We start from the raw sequence: 19,348 nt of genomic DNA on the forward strand, positions 1-19,348 counted from the left end.
AAGTTTTGTGGGCTTCGTGGCCGTGCGGTTAGCGGCGTCAGTCGTCTAGGCGTTTCGTATGCCTCGGAGTGCGGGTTCGATTCCCGCTCCAGTCGGGGAAAACTTTTCGTCAAACGGAAAATTCTCCATTGGGCCACTGGGTGTTATGTGTGTTGTCCGTTGTCTCGTGTTAGTAATGTTCAGCCTGTACATGACTGATATTGTGCAGCTCTAGTTTCAGGGGGTTTCGGATAAGTTTCCGGGTCTCAGGGGATTTTAGAGGGGTTTTAAGGGGCTTCAGGTCATTTCGGGGGGTTTCACAGGTTTCCTGTGATTTTCAGGATAGTTTAGAATGGTTGCAAAGGGATTAAGCGGTTTTAGGTCTTTTCAGAAGTTTCAAAGTAGTTCTCAGTTTCGAGACAATTGTAAAATATTCATGAGGGCTTTTATTGGGTTTCAGAGGATTTCAGAAGAGCTCTTGGCATCTTTACCCATTTCATACCGAAGTTTCATGCGAGTTATAAGGTATTCCAACAGTTTAGGGTGCAACAGACCACTAGTCAATCTTGTGAGTCCTATGGTTTAAATACAGATTGAAGACAAGGATAAAAATTGAGCACCCTCTGATAAATTGGAAGGGTATCATACTAAGTTTACAGAATGTATACTCAATATGTTGTCAATAACACCCAAAACCTCTCATAAAACAGGTAATCTACTATACATAAGAATGACATGTGTGTAATCGCATAGTGTATCATTCTTGTTCGCATTTGATCAATTTCTTCATTCCCTACTTGAATCAAATTGATGACTCACGTTATAGCCTATAAATATTAAACTGTTGAAGCAATGACCATATTTCTGACAAAATATTACCTCTTCACCATACTTCACCATCCTAAGACGTGTTTACGCATGCTTCCGTGTTAAGAAGTGTGCCTAATTTGTCGCTACTTCAAGATCATTTACCACCGCGCGTATGGCGTAGGTAAACTACCCGTCATGAGTGTGGATCTCCCCAAAAATCCCCGAAAATTATAACGTAACATAGAGTTCCTAAAAATTTAAAGATCTAATAAAGAGGTGACTGGCAGCAAGCTTCTGAACACTTTCACTGAAGATTGCCCTTTGTTCAGTTTTTGTGTTATTATTGGTGATGGTAAACTTCCTGGTGCAATATATTTGTATGAACCTACACTTATGACGGGTACTGTACGTATTGCGAATGCATCTGAACCGTGAATAAATGGCTTCAAAAAAGATTGACCATGAACTTAAGTTCTTTACTCGCTTGGTTCAAGAGATCCAAGAGAGCTGTCATGATGGCCTTCAGTAGCGCAATTTCAGCTCCGGAGGTGTCATACTTTGTTCTTCCTTCTTACTTTCAACGTATGTAGCTACGGACACGGAGCAGGGTATGTAATCCAGTCCTCGCGGCACCTACGCAAGTCGTGACGACGACCAGCGTCTGTTGACGGGACCAGCTATGGTGCGTTGCGTTTATGTATACGCGGACGGTTTATGTTTACCGCAGTGATCGATGGGAGATAAACTGGTCGTCGATCCTGTAGCTTAATGTGGGCACTTAATGTGATTATGGCGGTCTATGACCTGGTTCGCCGTCGTAGTTGCAATGAGGGTACCTAGTACATGTTAATCACATACATGTAGATAGGTATATTCAGCACTCGCGGTAAGGCATGTCATCATTAGCTTCGAAAAAGTGAGCCTTAAGTTCTGATTATATGAACTCAAAAAAAAATCGTAGGTAATCCACTGCAGTGGCACGACATTCAGCGACGACAACGACGACAAAGCGAAGTCTCGAAAAGTGTACCCTTCAAACTGCAAATTAACCATTACTCAATAGTGGTTCATTTCGCGCACATTACATCAGGGCGCCCGCTGCTGCCATCACTTATAGCTGTACCCAACCGAACCGCCACCACCGATTCGGCCTGCGTAAGAAAATTGAAAGTCACACATTCCAATTAAACTTTTTCCGCACGCTTGGACTCCTGCGGTGGGCCACTGTAGGATGACTACGTGCAAGTAGGTGGTCAAAAACCGTTTGAGTTTTGCTTTGTAAGGGTTAACACGGATTTGTTGAAATTAATAACACCATTTTTAATGTCAATGAAAGAATGAAAGAAAAATGGATGGAAATAAGGAAAGGAGTTACAAGGAAAGGAAGGAAGGAAACTATGAAGGACTGAAGACAGAATAAAAAGAAAGAAAGGAGAGGAGAACGAAAGAAGGAAGAAACGAAAGATGCTGGAAAACAAAAAAGGAAGGAAGGAAAGAAAGAAGAAAGAAAGGAATAAGAAGGAAAAAAATAAGGAAGGGAGAAATAAAGGAAGGAAAGAAAGGAAGGAAGGAAAAAATGAAGAAAATAAGGAAGAAAGTAAGAAGGGGAGGACGAAAGGAAGAAGGGAAGAAATAAAGGAGAAAGAGGAGGAAAGAAAAAAAAAGAAATAAAGAATAAAGAAAATAAAAAAGGAAATGAAGAAAGAAAGGAATGCTTTCAATAAGAACACGCAGATTTATAGTTTTGACCATCTGAAACTACATAGTGTGGAATAGTGATCCATGTGGGCAACACCGCCTCCAAAGGGTTTTCCATTTCATTGACAGTTGCCGATGATCGATGATGATGCAGTGTGCCGAGCGGGGGGACGCCTCAAAAGCTCCAATTATGGGTTCCGATCGAGGTGTTTTTATTTTTCCACTGGTGGTTTGTAAAGACGCGCCACACAATGCCGTGGAAGTGATACAGTTTTTTTTCTTCAAATTCTCGGAACTTGTCGAGTCGTGTGTACAGGAAATTGTAATGGGTAAACGTGATCGTGGGGAAACGGCTGATCGGAATTGTGGCATCGTGTCATCGCGGTCGCGATCACAAACCGGAATGAATCGATCAACACTTTCCTTAAAACGCCTTTTCGGAGTCCGTGTGTTTATGGTGTGTCTGCTCTGCATAAGAAACAACCAAATAAGTATCAGTACGATTGTTGGCCTCATACGAGTGGAATAACAATGACCGGGTTGGAACGGCGATTAATCATGGTTCAAAATTGAAATGCCACTCACGTGCCGTAGGTCCGGGGATCGGCCACTCACTAGGTCAGTGAGTTGTACTACATTAAAAGTCAATTCACGTGCTGGACATGGGACATGATGTATCGATCGATTTGTGTATGGTAATCGTTTGAGGAGAAAATTCTTACTAGGTATGGATCGGGGTTAGTTGATCGTGTGGGCTTTCACTTGGTATTTGATGAATCGTTTCACTTTCGCTCAAATTTGCCTCGAAACTGAAGCACAAAAAATGCAAACAAGACTAGGAATTGTAATTGTTAGGTTCCAGTAAGGAGTGTATCGAAAATTAACTGTAAATGTTCACAACAGCTTTAAACATAATCTGTTCGGAATAAACATAACTTTATTTTTTTGGAGATATTATATAAATTATTGAAAAAAAGAATGGCAGTTCTAATTTTCTAAAAATAATCATTTAACTTAGACTTTTATCTCAAAGATTACACCTTGGATTACACATATGTTTTAAAATTTTGAACACCTCCTTTAAATTTGAAATTGCCAAAACTGTAGGGTAATATTCATTTTTTTTTTCTTATTTTTGCGCAAAAATATTCTTTTCAAGAATGCTCATGTTATAGGAAAAATTTTTTTTCAAGAAAAATTTTCTCCGCATTTTATCGCAATTCTTAAAAATGAAAAAGGCCATTTTTTGAGAAACCCTCCAAAGATCGATTAGGCACATAAAAAATACATAGACTTGAAAATTCACATTTTTTTTCAATTGGGCATGTAGGGGAAATTGTGTATTTTCGGCAGTTTAGTTCTTTTCGTCATAGGGGGTTTTTTGAAAGCTTTTAAAGTCAGAGTTGGACTCAAATCCTTCCCAACCAAGCTGAATTCTACGACCAAGTTTCAGGAAATTTGGCTGACAAAACCCCTTTTGACGAAGAGAACAAACCTGCCGATAATACCCATAGTCACCCTATTTAAATTTATTGAAGAGGTAGTTTTACCAGCGAACGGAAATTTATACATAACCACCTCTTAGATATTCAAAATAGAGCGATTAGGAGTTCGACCAAAAACTAAGTGTTTCTTGGAATTTTCTAAATGTTGGGGGTTTTTCTATCGAAAATACGAACTTTGATAGTCGGTATTAAGTGATATGCTGTACATTTTCAACCATATTTTCATTAATACAAAACATTTTCCAAATTTCTTCAGGCTGTTCTAAACGGTGCCGGGTTGTTTGGCCGAGTGCCATTTGGCCAAATGCCGTTTGGCCAAAAATGAATGATGTATTTAAGTGACTATGCCACTGTTCCTCGTCTCAGTATAATTCGAAAGAACAGCCTATGATACAAAGAGGGAAAAATCTTTGATAAAATATTGACAGGTTCAACGCTAACTAAGCCCTGAACATTATACGACTTGAAAGAATAGCCTGATTAAAAGAAGAAAAGATATCTGATGATCATATTGGCAGTTAGAAAGTCAAAAACTTCCTTGAATTTTTTGATCATGATTCGGCCTAACAGCATTTGGCCAAATGGTGTTCAGCCAAACGGCATTTGACTAAGGGGCCGGACACCGTTCTAAACTTAACTTTGTGAAGATTTGATAGAAGAACCGGAATGAAAAGATCAACCATGCTTCGTGATAGAACACTCCTTAGATGCCGGGCTTCAGGAACCTCTGAAGGCCGTTCCGACGAGTCAATGGGAACATGGAGTTCGTTTATGTACAGTGTCGGACAAAACAATAGGACCACCAGTCATTTTTCATACGAAATGGCGGAGCGGACCTGGTGTGATGGTTAGAACACTTGACTATCACGCCGAGGACCTGGGATCTAATCCCACTCCCGACAAAACTTCCTTCCTTCGGTGGGTCCCGAGATGAACTAGCCTAAGGCTAAAAATCTCGTTAATACAGATCATAATAATAATAATAATACAAAATGGCCAAGTTTGACAATGTGATACTCGGTTTCTAGTGAACCGATTTGGTTGAAATTTTGGCAGTCGACATGGAGTAACATGAATTTTGATTTGTATTCAAAAGACTGAGATCTATTCACTACATCAAAAGTTAGAGATATACGAAACGACAAAATAAAGGGACCACTTTCAGATTACCATTATTAAAGGATATATGAGAGTATCTGATCTTTGATGATTGATAAACAAATACTAACATTGAGGATGCCAATTAAACTTTGGGACATTTTAATTGAATTGACCATAAATAGCCATCATAAAAATCTGGTGTTAGAGTTTTGCCGCACCGTATATATGTAACTTTGTAAATAGTGAACAGAACTCAATCAGTTTAACAAAAATTAATGTTCCCGTAATTCCATGTCAGCTGTCAAAATTTCAGCCAAATCGGTTTACTAGAAACCGAGTATCATATCGTCAAACTTGGCCATTTTGTATGATATAGGACCGGTGGTCTTATTGTTTTGTCCGACACTGTATAGGGTTTATCATTGTAAAGTAGTGTTACACTATTTACTGCAAAATTATATAGAACCACGTGACAATTATTACACCCCGTTACAAGTTTATCAACTGCTTCTACGTAAAACACTATTTGTACAACTTGGCTTATGCTACTCAAAAATTACCACTGATCATCTCAGGTGAATAAATATGTTCCAAATCAGCTGCTGCGACTGCCATCTTACCCATCTCCATCATCTCATCGCCAAGCCAAGACCATCTCATCCAACTCTGCATCAATTACTTTGGAATCACCCGTGCCGTTTTCCTCTAACACGCCGTTGCACTCTGCCAAAATCGGTTGCTCCGCCTAGTCCTCTGTCACCACGGAGCAACAAGCTTCATCTGATGATCACGTCCGCCGACAGACCTTCGTCCTCGTCCACTTCCATCTTCTACGCCCAATTGTCCCATGTTATATGGGAATCTCATGTAACATGGGACAATTATGCGTAGAACGGCAGTGTAGTCTCATCGCTTTCCACTGCTTCCAAGACTATCTCCTTCGGAGATTCATTTTCTTTATTCTCAACTTCTTTACTGGTTTCAACGGGTTCAGTTGGTTCAACCTGTGTTGAGTCCATCTCCGTCTCCTGTGATTCTTCTGTCTGCTGTCTGCAACCGTAGCTTCTGCCGTAGTTGATTCTTGCTTATCTTCTTCAGAAATTGCTTCTTGTTTGTCATGTTATAGGCCACTTTCTCTTGTATCGGTTCTTCGTCCTCAGTAACGGTGGTCTCTTGCTTTTCTTCGTCAGACATTGCCACAACAACGACCATTTCTTTGTTGGCCGATGCATTGTCTGTCTTTTCTTGCACTGACTCACCTTCGTTCGAGTCGACGACTTCCACCGCGTCGCTGTTTTTCTCTTCACCTTCTTTAGATACCACAGCGGTTTCTTTGTGTATTTCCGAAGTTTATTCGGGATTCTCAGTTGCTTTTTCGGTGCTCCGTGGGTTTCTGGAGCGACTTCTTTCTGTGGTTCATCGCTTTCATCGCCATCGATAATTTCCACCAGATCGTCGTCGCTCTTGTTGTTATCAACATTGTTGGTCTTCTAGGCGATTGATTCCGCCGAATCCACGTTAATGACTTCTTTAGCGGTGAAGATATCTTCGATATCGGCGGATTGATCCATTGCCGTATCACCTTTGCTTGAGGTTTCGTTTTCTGCTGAAACGACCTGCTCAACGCTGTCTTCCTTGTCCTGCAGAATAGCTACCACGGTAGCTTCGCTTCCCTTTGGACATGGAGTGCTCTTGTTCGCTTGGTCGTCCTTTTTTTTCTTGTTGGCACCATCGTCCTTGTCATTGGAGTCCAGCGTAATGACTGTTCGGTTCTGCTCGATGATCTCGTCCTCGTCATCACTCTTCACCTGGATTACGATTGCAAATCTGTTCGCCCATCATCACAAAGTCCGACTCCTTGACGAAGCCCATCTTCTTCACACTTCTCCTGCTAGGTCTTGAACCGCCCGATGGCGTACGTCAGTAGGTATGATACGTTCCTTGAGATTGCGAATGTTTTTGAACGAATTGGAATTGGTCAGCGTGTTGATCTTGTTGACATTGTGCTGGCAAATTTTCACGCCAGACAACAGCTTGCCTTCGCGAAGTTCTTGCGAGACTTGCCTAGTGGAGAATCTTCATGTTTTGTAGCAAAGCCAACAACGTGGGCAACTGAAGAGCTGGGTTGATCTGGCCAGCAACGATCGTGGATTGTGGTTGACCAGGTTAAGCTTGCTGCATCAGCAGTTGCTGCTGACACTGTTGTTGCAGTATTTGTTGTTGTTGCTGACGCTGTTGTTGCAAACGTTGTTCTTGAAGCTGCTGTTTCTGCTGATGTGCATGTTGGTACCACCACCATTGGTCATGCGAACTGGGGCAGCTGGAGAAACGCTAACCGTGTTTAAGTATGTATTGGCTGGTTTCGGAGCAATGTTTCTAGTTGCGGAAACGTCTTCGGAGCGTTTCAGGGGATTTTCAGAGGCTTTCTAGCGGTTCGATGAAGTTTTAGGGGGTCTTGGGGGTGAGGGAATTCAAGAAGGCATCTGGGGCGCTTCAAGGGGTCACAGGAGATTTCAGAAGAACTCCAGGTAGTCTCAGGAGCGTTTCAGGAAATTTTGGGGGATACCATGAGATATCAGGGGCTTTCCAAGGGATTTTAGGGAGTTTCCATGGGGCTCAGGAATTTTTAGGGAAGTCCCAGAGGCATTTTAGAGGGTCTCAGATGCGTTTCAGTGAATTCTAGAGGGTGCCAGGAGGTCCCATAGACGTTTCAAAGGGATCCCAGAGGATTTCAGGGGTCTCCGGTCTCCGGTGCATTTCTGGAGATTTTCAGAGGCCTTCAAGATTTCCGATGGAGTTTCAGGAGGTCTCAGGAGGGGGATTCGAGATAGCCTCAGGGGGTTTTCAAGGGGTCGCAAGGGTTCCAGGGGAGCTTCAGATGGACTCAGGGCATTTCAAGAAATTTTAGGGGGTACCACGACATTTCAAGGGCATTTCAAGAGGGTCCCAGAGGTTACAAGGAGTTCGATGATGTGTCAGGTGCATTTAAAGGGATCTCAGGGTTGTCAGAGGGTTTCAGAGGTTTAAGGGGGCTCCAGGAAATTTCAAGGGTTCAGGAGCACTTTGAAGAATCTCTTTTTTTTATCTAGTTCATTTATTTGGAGCTCAATCACGTTTAACGCTTTGCGGAGCCAAACTTCAACTTATATGATATGTACAAATCTTATATACCATAGTTAGTATAGGTCGGAGCCAGGGTACTCGTGGCAGCTCGAGGTTGGTAAATCACAATGTTCTAAGGATGGGCTTGGAAAGGACTGGGGTTAAGGGTTCTCTGAAGCTCATCCGGGCGGTATCTTTGGCTTAGCGTTTTCGTCGCCTTATAGTGTTGATACCAGCTTGCCGGCTTTCGTCTGCCAGATGGCCAGGAACAAAACACAAAAAACTGGGAAAAATTTAAGGATTTCAAAAGATTCCAGGGATGTTCCATATGGGCTCAGAGACGATTAGGGGTACGACGATTAGGAGGCTACTAGGAGATTTCAGGGACGTTTCAAGTTAGACTCGGGGTATTTCATGGGGTACCGAAAGAACTCGGGGCGTTTAAGGGGGTCTCACAGTCGTCTTAGGAGGTGTCATGGAGTTTCAGGAGGCTCTGAGGGGCGTTTCAGGGTGTCTCAGGAAAGTTTCAATCGGTTCCATCGGACTTCTAGTGACCTCAGGGATGCTTCAGTGCGTGTCAGCGATTCAGTGTTAGTGAAGTTCCAGGTGATCTCAGGCCAGGAGATCTCAGAGGCGTTTTAAGAAGGGGGGAGTTTGTTTGTTTGTTTAAATCTGGGAACACTGCAGGAATTAGAACAATAAACTTGAGAGCGGACCTGGTGTGATGGTTAGAACACTTGACTATCACGCCGAGGACCTGGGATCGAATCCCACTCCCGACAAAACTCGCAAAATGTGAGTTCTTCCTTCGGAAGGGAAGTAAAACGTGGGTCCCGAGATGAACTAGCCTAGGGCTAAAAATCTCGTTAATACAGATAAAAAAAAACTTGAGATAGAAAAATGAGGCTGACGGTTGAGCCTTTTCCAGTTACGGAAATCTACACTAGAATGTAAGTAAATAAAGTTATAAATTTTGTTTGTTTGTTTGTTTTTGGAGATTTCCGCCTTTACCTGAACTAAAAATTGTCCTTCGGATCTTTTCTCACATTTTGTATAAATGTATCTGCATAGGCACTTTCTCAATTTGCAATTGCGTCGCCGCTGATTGGATTCAAACAAAGACAATCCCCACGGCCGAATCTTGTGGCCTTCAAATGAACCAAATGGCCAAGCAGTATGCAAGATTCAAAAACGGCAGAAAACAAAACGAAAAGAGAAGTGTCAATGTTTGTCCAACTCTTCATACTGCACAAGATACTTGGCGCCACTGGCTGCTGGCTGCTGGCTACCGCAACCCGAGCAGGAATGAATAACTGCCACATAACTAGAGCATACCAAAGTCAGGTATCATACCAAGACAAGGTATTGGTGGGTTGTCCAGGTATTGAACATAACTTATTTTGGTATTTTGTGGGTATTGATACAATACCTCAACGAGTTATTAGTTTGGTGTTGAGGACTGCCTGAGGTATTATTGAATTATGGGAAAATCGCTATTTGTATGGAAATATTGCCGATTATTATTTAGGTATTGCCATACCTGATATCATTATTCACGCGTTATGCACAGAATACACATTAGTTATTATTTTAGGTATTTTACCTCTTATGCAGGGCTACTTAATACCTCATTCAGGTTGTAGGTATTCGGTTTTCCATACCTGAGTTTGGTATTCTTCGGCTATTTTCTCCTGCTCGGGAATCGCAATGCGAGCGATGTGTGGTCCTTCTCCACTCATCAGTCATATTGTTCAAATCAAGATCATCAGGTGCGTGCCAACCAGCACCAAAAGAGTAGCCACTTGATGGTGGTGGCAGCGGCGACGACGACGACGACGACGGAAGGCCCATTGCTTCCGTGCGATAATTAAAAGTGGCCGCTTGCTTGGCGATCATCTCAATTTGTGCGGCATTTTAGATTTCGGTTACATAAGCTTATGAGTTTTTTTTTCCCTCTAATTGAGCGAAATTGAAGGCGAAAAGTAAAAGTGATTCGAATTTGGCAATTCGATCTAGTACAGTTGGAAGCATCGCTTTTTTGGATTATGTGCTTGTTATGTTGCATTTTATGTGGACATAGGAAAAATCGTACAACATAACGATCGTGAGTAAATGAGCATCTTCGCGAACAGAATTCGATTTCGGAACCGATGCAACAACGTATTGAGACTGAACCGCAAATCCAAATATCGAAAACAAACTTGGCTCATTGCAGACGGCGAGTGAATTGGATTATGAGGCGTTTTTGGCTCTTCGATTGCGCACAGCACGTAATCGAGCATCTTACTCTGGACGGGGATGCTGCTCCAGAAGAATTTCAACATGATACACAATGTAGGTAGGTTTCACAGCCAAAGGCATATTAGCGAGTGTAATGAAGAAATGATAGCAGACGAAGCATGCGGTCAAAAGAAAATCGCCTAACCCATTTGGAAATTAGGCTATATTTATCGACACAATTGGTTATTGCAGCTTAATTTTTCAAACATCCATCCTCGCTTTGCTTTGGGTAATGATTTGATTGGTAGGTACCTAGTTCTCCTCATTTATCTCGACTTGCGCTTTCGATTGACCTATAAAATTTCATCGTTGCACAGTTACGAGGCACATCGTTTAATGTTTGTTCAATGTAGAAATATGGACAGCATCCTTGTAATGGGAACTTAACAGACGTTAAAAAAGCAGAACAAAATTAGGCGGTATCTGTATTGAATTATTTTTTGAACAATACATATAACCTACCCGAAATTCATCTAAATATTCACTCAAGAAAACAACTACAAGAACTATTCTAAGCCGGGGCTCGTGGCGTAGTTGGGCACTCGTTCGCTTCATAAGGGCATGGTCATATGTTCGGTTCCCTGCTCCGGTACTTACAGACGCTTGTTACGACTGTTTGCCTGTTGTTCAAGCGATGGCTAGGTACAAATGGTTATACATTAGTTTTATGTGTATAGAAGAGGCGAAACTGTTCAGTTAAGTAAGCTTAAGGAAATGCACGGATCATGGGTTGAAGCCAGGACTTGATTATAAAAAAGAAAAAAAAAACAGAATATATATTACCAAATATGTAAGGGCACTATTGCAAATGTTGACATTTTTTGGCATATTTCTGGCAAAATCATAAAATTGTGAAAACTAAGAAAATGACCAATATGTTGATGCGTAACGTATCATCTAAGACAAAACCTGCTTCTCCAGGTTTCGGGGTTCAGGGTCTCCAGTTAGCCTAGAGGTTAAGACTATGGATCGCCAATCCGGTGACGGCGGGTTCGATTCCCGTTCCAGTCGGGAAAATTTTCTCAACTCCCTGGGCATAATAGCGTATCATTGTCATTGCCTCACAATGTACAAATTCATGCAATGGCAGGCAAAGAAAGCCCTCCATTTTATAACTGTGGAAGTGCACAAAGAACACTAAGTGGAAGTGAGGCAGGCCTAGTTCCAGAGAGAACATCGAGCCATAAAGAAAAAAAAGAAAACCTGCTTCTCAGCTAGTGCTCTACGGCTACTTAAGTAGTTTTTTTTCAACTCGATGATTATCGCTCCAAATGAAAGACGTAGTTAAAATTTACCAAAAAAAAACGGCAATATGCATTGCAGATATACGATGCATTAAAAAGGATAGCAAAATCACCGTATGTAATATCTCGCAAATCATTGCTAAAACCTGCTTTTCACCCGGTCACGTGAACTCAACAAATCAACAATCAATTGGTGCTGGATAGTCGCGAGCCCAGTTGGCTGAATTACGACTTGTGATTGATGCTCGCACTATCGTATCCTCAAGCTCATGCGAATAAAAGCCAGAGACCACCTTCAGAGGGCATCGACGCCGCCACTGCTACGATTAGCTGATAATCACCTCGAGGTCGCACACGAGATGAGCGCCTTGACGAAGCGAGAGATATTTATATATAGGTAACTAGCTGTCCCGGCAAACTTTGTCTTGCCGTCTTGTGGTGGTTTGACAACTGTTGAGCTCAAAATAGCACCGCACTCTAGATTGGTTTCAATTCGATCGTGCTGATTTCCTTCCCAGGTCATGAAAAATCAGCATTTTGTCTATTTTCTTACATTTTTAGCTCATTTTCCTAACTTTTTTTTACATATAAACACAGCCACCTTGAATACGAATCTAACCATGCAAGATTCATTCTGATCGGTTCAGCCGTTCGTGACTTTTGTTGCCTCAAAGGGAAGTCAAACTCATTTTTATATATATAGATTCGCCTCCTTGCCAAACGACTCCTTTTGCGGCGTGCGCTGGCTCGCCCTATGCTGGCGATGCTGAACATGGGTATATGTAACAACAAAACCATCATCATTCGCAAGGAACTCCCAGAGCAGATGGATTGCTGCCCTCTTCGTTCCATCCAGAAGGAAAACCAGTTTTTCAAGCTTGCTGGACCACAAAGCACCAGAGCAAAGCTGAATATGGTCCTACAGCCTTTTTGGCAGCTCTGTAAGATGCACGATGAGTTGGATTGAATAATACTCTGTACCTAGTACGTGTGCTACGAAACGGGCACCCGGCTTCGAGAGTATAGTGGAGGTACATACTCGTGTAGTCTTGTTTCTCTGAGTATGATTTTTCTGCATGCCTTCAAGGTGACGATTTGTTGTTTTGTCTGGCGGTGGAATATGGCAGAGTTTCTCAATGTTTCTTTTGAAAGATTACCGTAGTTTCGAATCCTGTGGCGTAGTATGATTTCTACAAGAGTCGCCAATAATGTGGTCTTCCTCTTGAGCTATCTTATCCCTTGGGTGCTCTGAAGGATCAAAAAATTTATAGCGATTCTAAAGAGCTGGTTCTGAGAGTAGGCAATCAAAATGACACAGATGAAATCTCATGATACTCTGTTACTTCAGTTAAAATAGTACATGTAACACAAACACAATTTGTAACAAAATCGTGGAGAAATTGTTGGCAAGTTTCACATAAAAACGGCCACGCAGTCTTTATAGTGGAGCCTCCAATAGTAATATTAGCTAGATTCAGAATAACTTTATTGGAATGAGAAATTGTGAAAGCGATAATTGCTAGCAATATTTTTGTGACGACGAGTACTCCCCGGTGCGCGATGGTTGGAGGAGACCGTAGTGGATCAACTTGGAATCACTGGACCAACGGAACCGCTGAACTTGCAGTGGACCGGGCACAAGGTTTTCTCGAATTACGGGAACCCACAACGTTCATCGGTATGTTCTTTGACGACACGGTGGTTTCTGTGAGCGTCTGTACGAGAGCCCGATCCTTGGTCTTTTGCTTATGTTTTTCGTTGGTTGAGAAATCATCCGCCACGTCATAGGCTAGCTCTACTAAAGTTGGCATGAACTGCCCAAACGTATCCAAATCCACGTTGAACTGCATGCTTTTGTACGCCGACCACTTGAGTCTGTAATCAACAGGCAATTTTCCCACCAGATCGTGCATCAGGGCCGGATTAGCCAGATGTGTCTACTGTCCCGCGTTCTTCAGATGTTGCACCAAATCGTCCACAACTAATCCAAATTCGATGACCGCTTCCAGATCGTGAATTTTCAGAGAAGTGGCCATGCAAGACTGCGAAAGAATGTGGAATCAACGATTGTCGGCTGAAACATTATTCGCTGTTGAATTGTCGCAGTTCATGCGGCGGTGTCTATTAGCCATGCGAACGAGTCGGTAGCGAGTGGAGGGCCATTGTTCCGGATCATACCCGTGACGCTATACGGGAAGGGCTGTGAAGTAAACATCTACGCCTTTGTGGACGAAGGATCGAAAATTACGCTGTTGGAGGATACCGTAGCGGATCAACTTGGAATCACTGAACCAATGGAACCGCTGAACTTGCAGTGGACATCAATCGTAGTGAGCCCAAATCGCGGCGGATCTGCGCTGAGATTTCAGGCAGAGGATCAACGAAACAGTATCTACTGAGCAACGCTCGTACAGTCGGTGGATTACTGATCCCATCGCAAACAGTGAACTCCGAAGAAATGTGTGATCGATACCCCCATCTACGCGGTCTACCTATTCAAAGCTACGAGAAGGTATCTCCAAAACTCTTGATTGGTATTGACAATTTGAAGCTCACCGTACCGTTAAAAATCAGAGAAGGAAGATGGGTAGAACCGATAGCCGCCAAGTGCCGCATCGAGTGGAGCATCTACGGATGCGCAATAACGTCGGCGTCAACGGTCGTATGTGGGCTTCACTTTGGAGGATGGACCAATCAGGAACAGGGGCTCAATCAACTGGTTCGTGACTACATTACGCTAGACAACACTGGTGTAACGCATCCCACTACTCTTCTGGAATCGGAGGAGGACAAGAGGTCAAAAATGCTGCTTGAAACAACCACCAGAAGAATCGGCGGAGCCTTCGAAACTGGGCTGCTGTGGAAGGCGGACAATACTCGGTTTCCAAGCAGTTGCAACATGGCGTTTCGACGATTGTGCTTTTTGGAAAGGCGGCTGAAGAACGATACAGTGTTATACGAACGCGTTAGAGAGCAAATTCGAGATTACGAGGTGAAACAATAGGCACACAAGGACACCCATGAGGAACTGAGCACTACCAGCCCCGATCGGTGCTGGTACCTACCACTGGGAATAGTTGTGAACCCGAAGAAGCCGAACAAATTGAGGATGATCTGGGACGTGGCAGCTACAGTCGACGGAGTGTCCCTGAACATTGCTTTGCTGAAAGGACCAGACTTCTTAGCATCACTTCCGGCAGTAGTAGGAAACTTTCGCCTGTTTCGGTACGCTTTGACCGGAGACATCAAGAAAATGTTTCATTGATTCATCATACGACCTGAAGATCGACAATTCCAGAGGTTCCTGTTCAGGGCGCAGCCGCATCAAGAGCCAGTTACCTAGTTAATGGACGTAGCTATCTTTGGGGCTGCCTGTTCACCAAGTAGTCCCCAGTATATAAAAAATCTGAACGCCAAAGATTTCGAAGCAGTGTATTCACGGGCAGATGAAGCCATCGTGCGCCGTCATTATGTGGACGATTACCTGGATTACCTCGATAGCTTCGGAGCCGTCGAGGAAGTGGTAGAGATTGGTCGTCAAGTGAAGAGTATACACGCTGCTGAAAGTGGATTCGAGCTCCGGAATTTCTTGTCAAACGATACAACGATAGCAGCACGGGTTGGAGATGAATCGCAGGAGGCGGAAAAAAGAATCAGCGTGGAAAAGGATGATCGGATAGAATCCGTCCTAGGAATGAAGTGGATCCCAAGTAGCGACACCTTCACATTCACTGTTTGCCTCCATGACAATCTGCGACACGTTCTTGAAGAGTCACACGTTCCTACGAAACGAGAAGTCTTACGCACCGTAATGAGCTTCTTCGACCCGATGGGACTCATATCGTTTTTCGTGATCCACGGGTGCATCTTGATGCAGGCAATCTGGGCAACAGGAATCAGCTGGGATGATCCGATCGATGGAAAGAGTTGGCTACAGTGGAAGAAGTGGATCGAGCTGATTTCGGAATTGAGCACTCTTCGAATCCCACGTTGCTACTTCGAAGATGCCACAGAAGAGAGTTATTGCAAGTTGCAGATCCATGTATTCGTCGATGCGAGCCAATCAGCCTATGCATATGCAGTGTATTTCCGAGTTGAAACACCAGAAGGTCCGGCAGTTAGCCTAGTAATGGTAAAATCCAAAGTAGCACCGTTGAAGATGTTGACGAAACCTCAACTCGAATTGCAAGCTGGCACCCGTCTGCACAATAGTGTGATCACCGTGCATACACTCAAGGCAACGAAGCGCGTATTATGGACTGACTCAAATACAGTTCTTGCCTGGATACGATCAGATCAGCGGCGGTATCGCCAATACGTTGGATTTAGGATCGGTGAAATTCTATCGATGACGGACGCCGACGAATGGAGGAAGGTGCCATCGAAAGAGAATGTAGCTGACGACGCAACGCAGTGGGGAAATGGACCGGCCGTTCGCTCCGGAAATCGGTGGTTTCAAGGACCGGAATTTCTTCGACAATCCGAGGACAATTGGCCAGGTGGTAGTGAACGAAACGAACCAACGCAGGAGGAACTAATGGCGTTGAATGTTCATGATGAAGCAGTGGAGCCAGCGCTAGTAGACGTAAATATATTCAGTAAGTGGGAAAAGTTGCACCGTTCAATGGCTTACGTGCATCGATTAATTCAGAACATCCAACGATCTCGACAAAGCGAAGCGCGATTGATAGGATTATTGACAAAAGAGGAGTTGCGCAGCGCCGAGAAATCGCTGTGGATTCAAGCACAAACGAAGTGCTTTACGTTGGAATCCGAAATGCTGCATAAATCAAAGGGAAAACCCGAAGCAGCTCATGCCACATTACCAAAATCTTCTGGTTGACTATTTCCATCGTCGTTATCGCCATTGCAACCGTAAGACGATCGTCAACGAGATGCGGCAACTCTACGAGATCCCGAAACTGCGGTCCGTCGTGTTCAAGATATCGCAAGATTGACGTAAGATACGTCGGGCGACTCCTAGCTCGCCCCGTATGGCTCCGTTGCGCAAAGTACGAGTTACCCTGTATGTAAGACCGTTTACTTTTGTTGGAGTTTACTTCTTCGGTCCGGTGCTGGTGAAAGTTTGACGAAGCGTTGTTAAGCGGTGGGTGGCTCTATTCACCTGTTCGACAATACGGGCTGTACATCTTGAGGTTGTACATAGTCTGTCGAAGGAGTCTTGCGTAATGGCCGTTAGAAGGTTCGTGTCACGACGAGGAGCACCATCAGAGATCTTCAGCGATAACGGCACGATCTTCCTTGGTCACCAACACCACAACGTCCACAACACGGTGGTCGTTCAACCCACCAGGCGTTCCTCACATGGGAGGAGTGTGGGAGCGTATGGTTCGCTCAATGAAAGTGGCTATAGGTGGTATTCTGGAAGCGCAGCGAAGACCAGACGACGAAGTTTTGGAGACGGTCATCATCGAGGCGGAAGCAATGATAAATTCGCGGCCGCTAACGTATATACCTCTGGAATCTGACGTGCAGGAGTCTCTTACTCCAAATCATTTCCTGTTGGGGAGCTCAAACGGAGTCAAGCAACAGCCAGTACTACCAACGGACTACCAAGCAACCCTGAGGAACGGATGGAAGTGCAACATTTGTCGGATGGAATATGGAGAGGATTGATAAAAGAGTATTTGCCGGTAATATCTAGAAGGTCGGAATGGTTGGAAGAAGTGAAGGAAATTACTAAAGAAGATTTGATGTTGATCGTGGATGGTGTGGCAGGCCTGCGAAAGGCATCCTAAGGAGGCCCGTGGTCAAATTGGCGTTACTCGACGTCGAAGCTGGAGGTAAACCGGAATTCAATGACAATGGTTTACGGGCGGGGGGATGTGACGACGAGTACCTCTCTCTCGAAATCCTGAAAGGATTTCTTTTCAAAATCCTGAAATGATTTCTTCTCGAAATCCTGAAAGGATTTCTTCTCGAAATCCTGAAAGGTTATCTCTTCGAAATCCTGAAAGGATTTCTTCTCGAAATCCTGAAAGGATTTCTTCTCGAAATCCTGAAAGGATTTCTTCTCGAAATCCTGAAAGGATTTCTTCTCGAAATCCTGAAAGGATTTCTTCTCGAAATCCTGAAAGGATTTCTTCTCGAAATCCTGAAAGGATTTCTTCTCGAAATCCTGAAAGGATTTTTTCTCGAAATCCTGAAAGGATTTCTTCTCGAAATCCTGAAAGGATTTCTTCTCGAAATCCTGAAAGGATTTCTTCTCGAAATCCTGAAAGGATTTCTTCTCGAAATCCTGAAAGGATTTCTTCTCGAAATCCTGAAAGGATTTCTTCTCGAAATCCTGAAAGGATTTCTTCTCGAAATCCTGAAAGGATTTCTTCTCGAAATCCTGAAAGGATTTCTTCTCGAAATCCTGAAAGGATTTCTTCTCGAAATCCTGAAAGGATTTCTTCTCGAAATCCTGAAAGGATTTCTTCTCGAAATCCTGAAAGGATTTCTTCTCGAAATCCTGAAAGGATTTCTTCTCGAAATCCTGAAAGGATTTCTTTTCGAAATCCTGAAAGGATTTCTTTTCGAAATCCTGGAAGGATTTCTTTTCGAAATCCTGAAAGGATTTCTTCTCGAAATCCTGAAAGGATTTCTTCTCGAAATCCTGAAAAAATTTCTTCTCGAAATCCTGAAAGGATTTCTTCTCGAAATCCTGAAAGGATTTCTTCTCGAAATCCTGAAAGGATTTCTTCTCGAAATCCTGAAAGGATTTCTTCTCGAAATCCTGAAAGGATTTCTTCTCGAAATCCTGAAAGGATTTCTTCTCGAAATCCTGAAAGGATTTCTTCTCGAAATCCTGAAAGGATTTCTTCTCGAAATCCTGAAAGGATTTCTTCTCGAAATCCTGAAAGGATTTCTTCTCGAAATCCTGAAAGGATTTCTTCTTGAAATCCTCAAAGGATTTCTTTTCGAAATCCTGAAAGGATTTCTTCTCGAAATCCTGAAAGGATTTCTTCTCGAAATCCTGAAAGGATTTCTTCTCGAAATCCTGAAAGGATTTCTTCTCGAAATCCTGAAAGGATTTCTTCTCGAAATCCTGAAAGGATTTCTTCTCGAAATCCTGAAAGGATTTCTTCTCGAAATCCTGAAAGGATTTCTTCTCGAAATCCTGAAAGGATTTCTTCTCGAAATCCTGAAAGGATTTCTTCTCGAAATCCTGAAAGGATTTCTTCTCGAAATCCTGAAAGGATTTCTTCTCGAAATCCTGAAAGGATTTCTTCTCGAAATCCTGAAAGGATTTCTTCTCGAAATCCTGAAAGGATTTCTTTTCGAAATCCTGAAAGGATTTCTTTTCGAAATCCTGAAAGGATTTCTTTTCGAAATCCTGAAAGGATTTCTTTTCGAAATCCTGAAAGGATTTCTTTTCGAAATCCTGAAAGGATTTCTTCTCGAAATCCTGAAAGGATTTCTTCTCGAAATCCTGAAAAAATTTCTTCTCGAAATCCTGAAAGGATTTCTTCTCGAAATCCTGAAAGGATTTCTTCTCGAAATCCTGAAAGGATTTCTTCTCGAAATCCTGAAAGGATTTCTTCTCGAAATCCTGAAAGGATTTCTTCTCGAAATCCTGAAAGGATTTCTTCTCGAAATCCTGAAAGGATTTCTTCTCGAAATCCT

At 43.0% G+C, this 19,348-nt stretch overlaps 3 protein-coding genes across 4 annotated transcripts in view; 1 reads left to right on the plus strand and 2 right to left on the minus strand.

Moving 5' to 3' along the window:
• Positions 1-19,348, minus strand: part of LOC109397131 (NADH dehydrogenase [ubiquinone] 1 alpha subcomplex subunit 9, mitochondrial) — a 440,561-nt gene that overhangs the window by 275,790 nt on the left and 145,423 nt on the right. The window lies entirely within an intron of this gene.
• Positions 1-19,348, minus strand: part of LOC109409839 (unconventional myosin IC) — a 174,805-nt gene that overhangs the window by 120,226 nt on the left and 35,231 nt on the right. The window lies entirely within an intron of this gene.
• Positions 15,066-17,356, plus strand: LOC134290937 (uncharacterized). Its single transcript, XM_062858170.1, has 2 exons — positions 15,066-16,317; positions 17,034-17,356. Exons 1-2 carry the CDS (start codon positions 15,066-15,068, stop codon positions 17,354-17,356), a joined length of 1,575 nt encoding a protein of 524 aa, XP_062714154.1.

The sequence above is a fragment of the Aedes albopictus genome, chromosome 3, assembly GCF_035046485.1.
Source record: "Aedes albopictus strain Foshan chromosome 3, AalbF5, whole genome shotgun sequence".
NCBI lineage: Eukaryota > Metazoa > Arthropoda > Insecta > Diptera > Culicidae > Aedes > Aedes albopictus.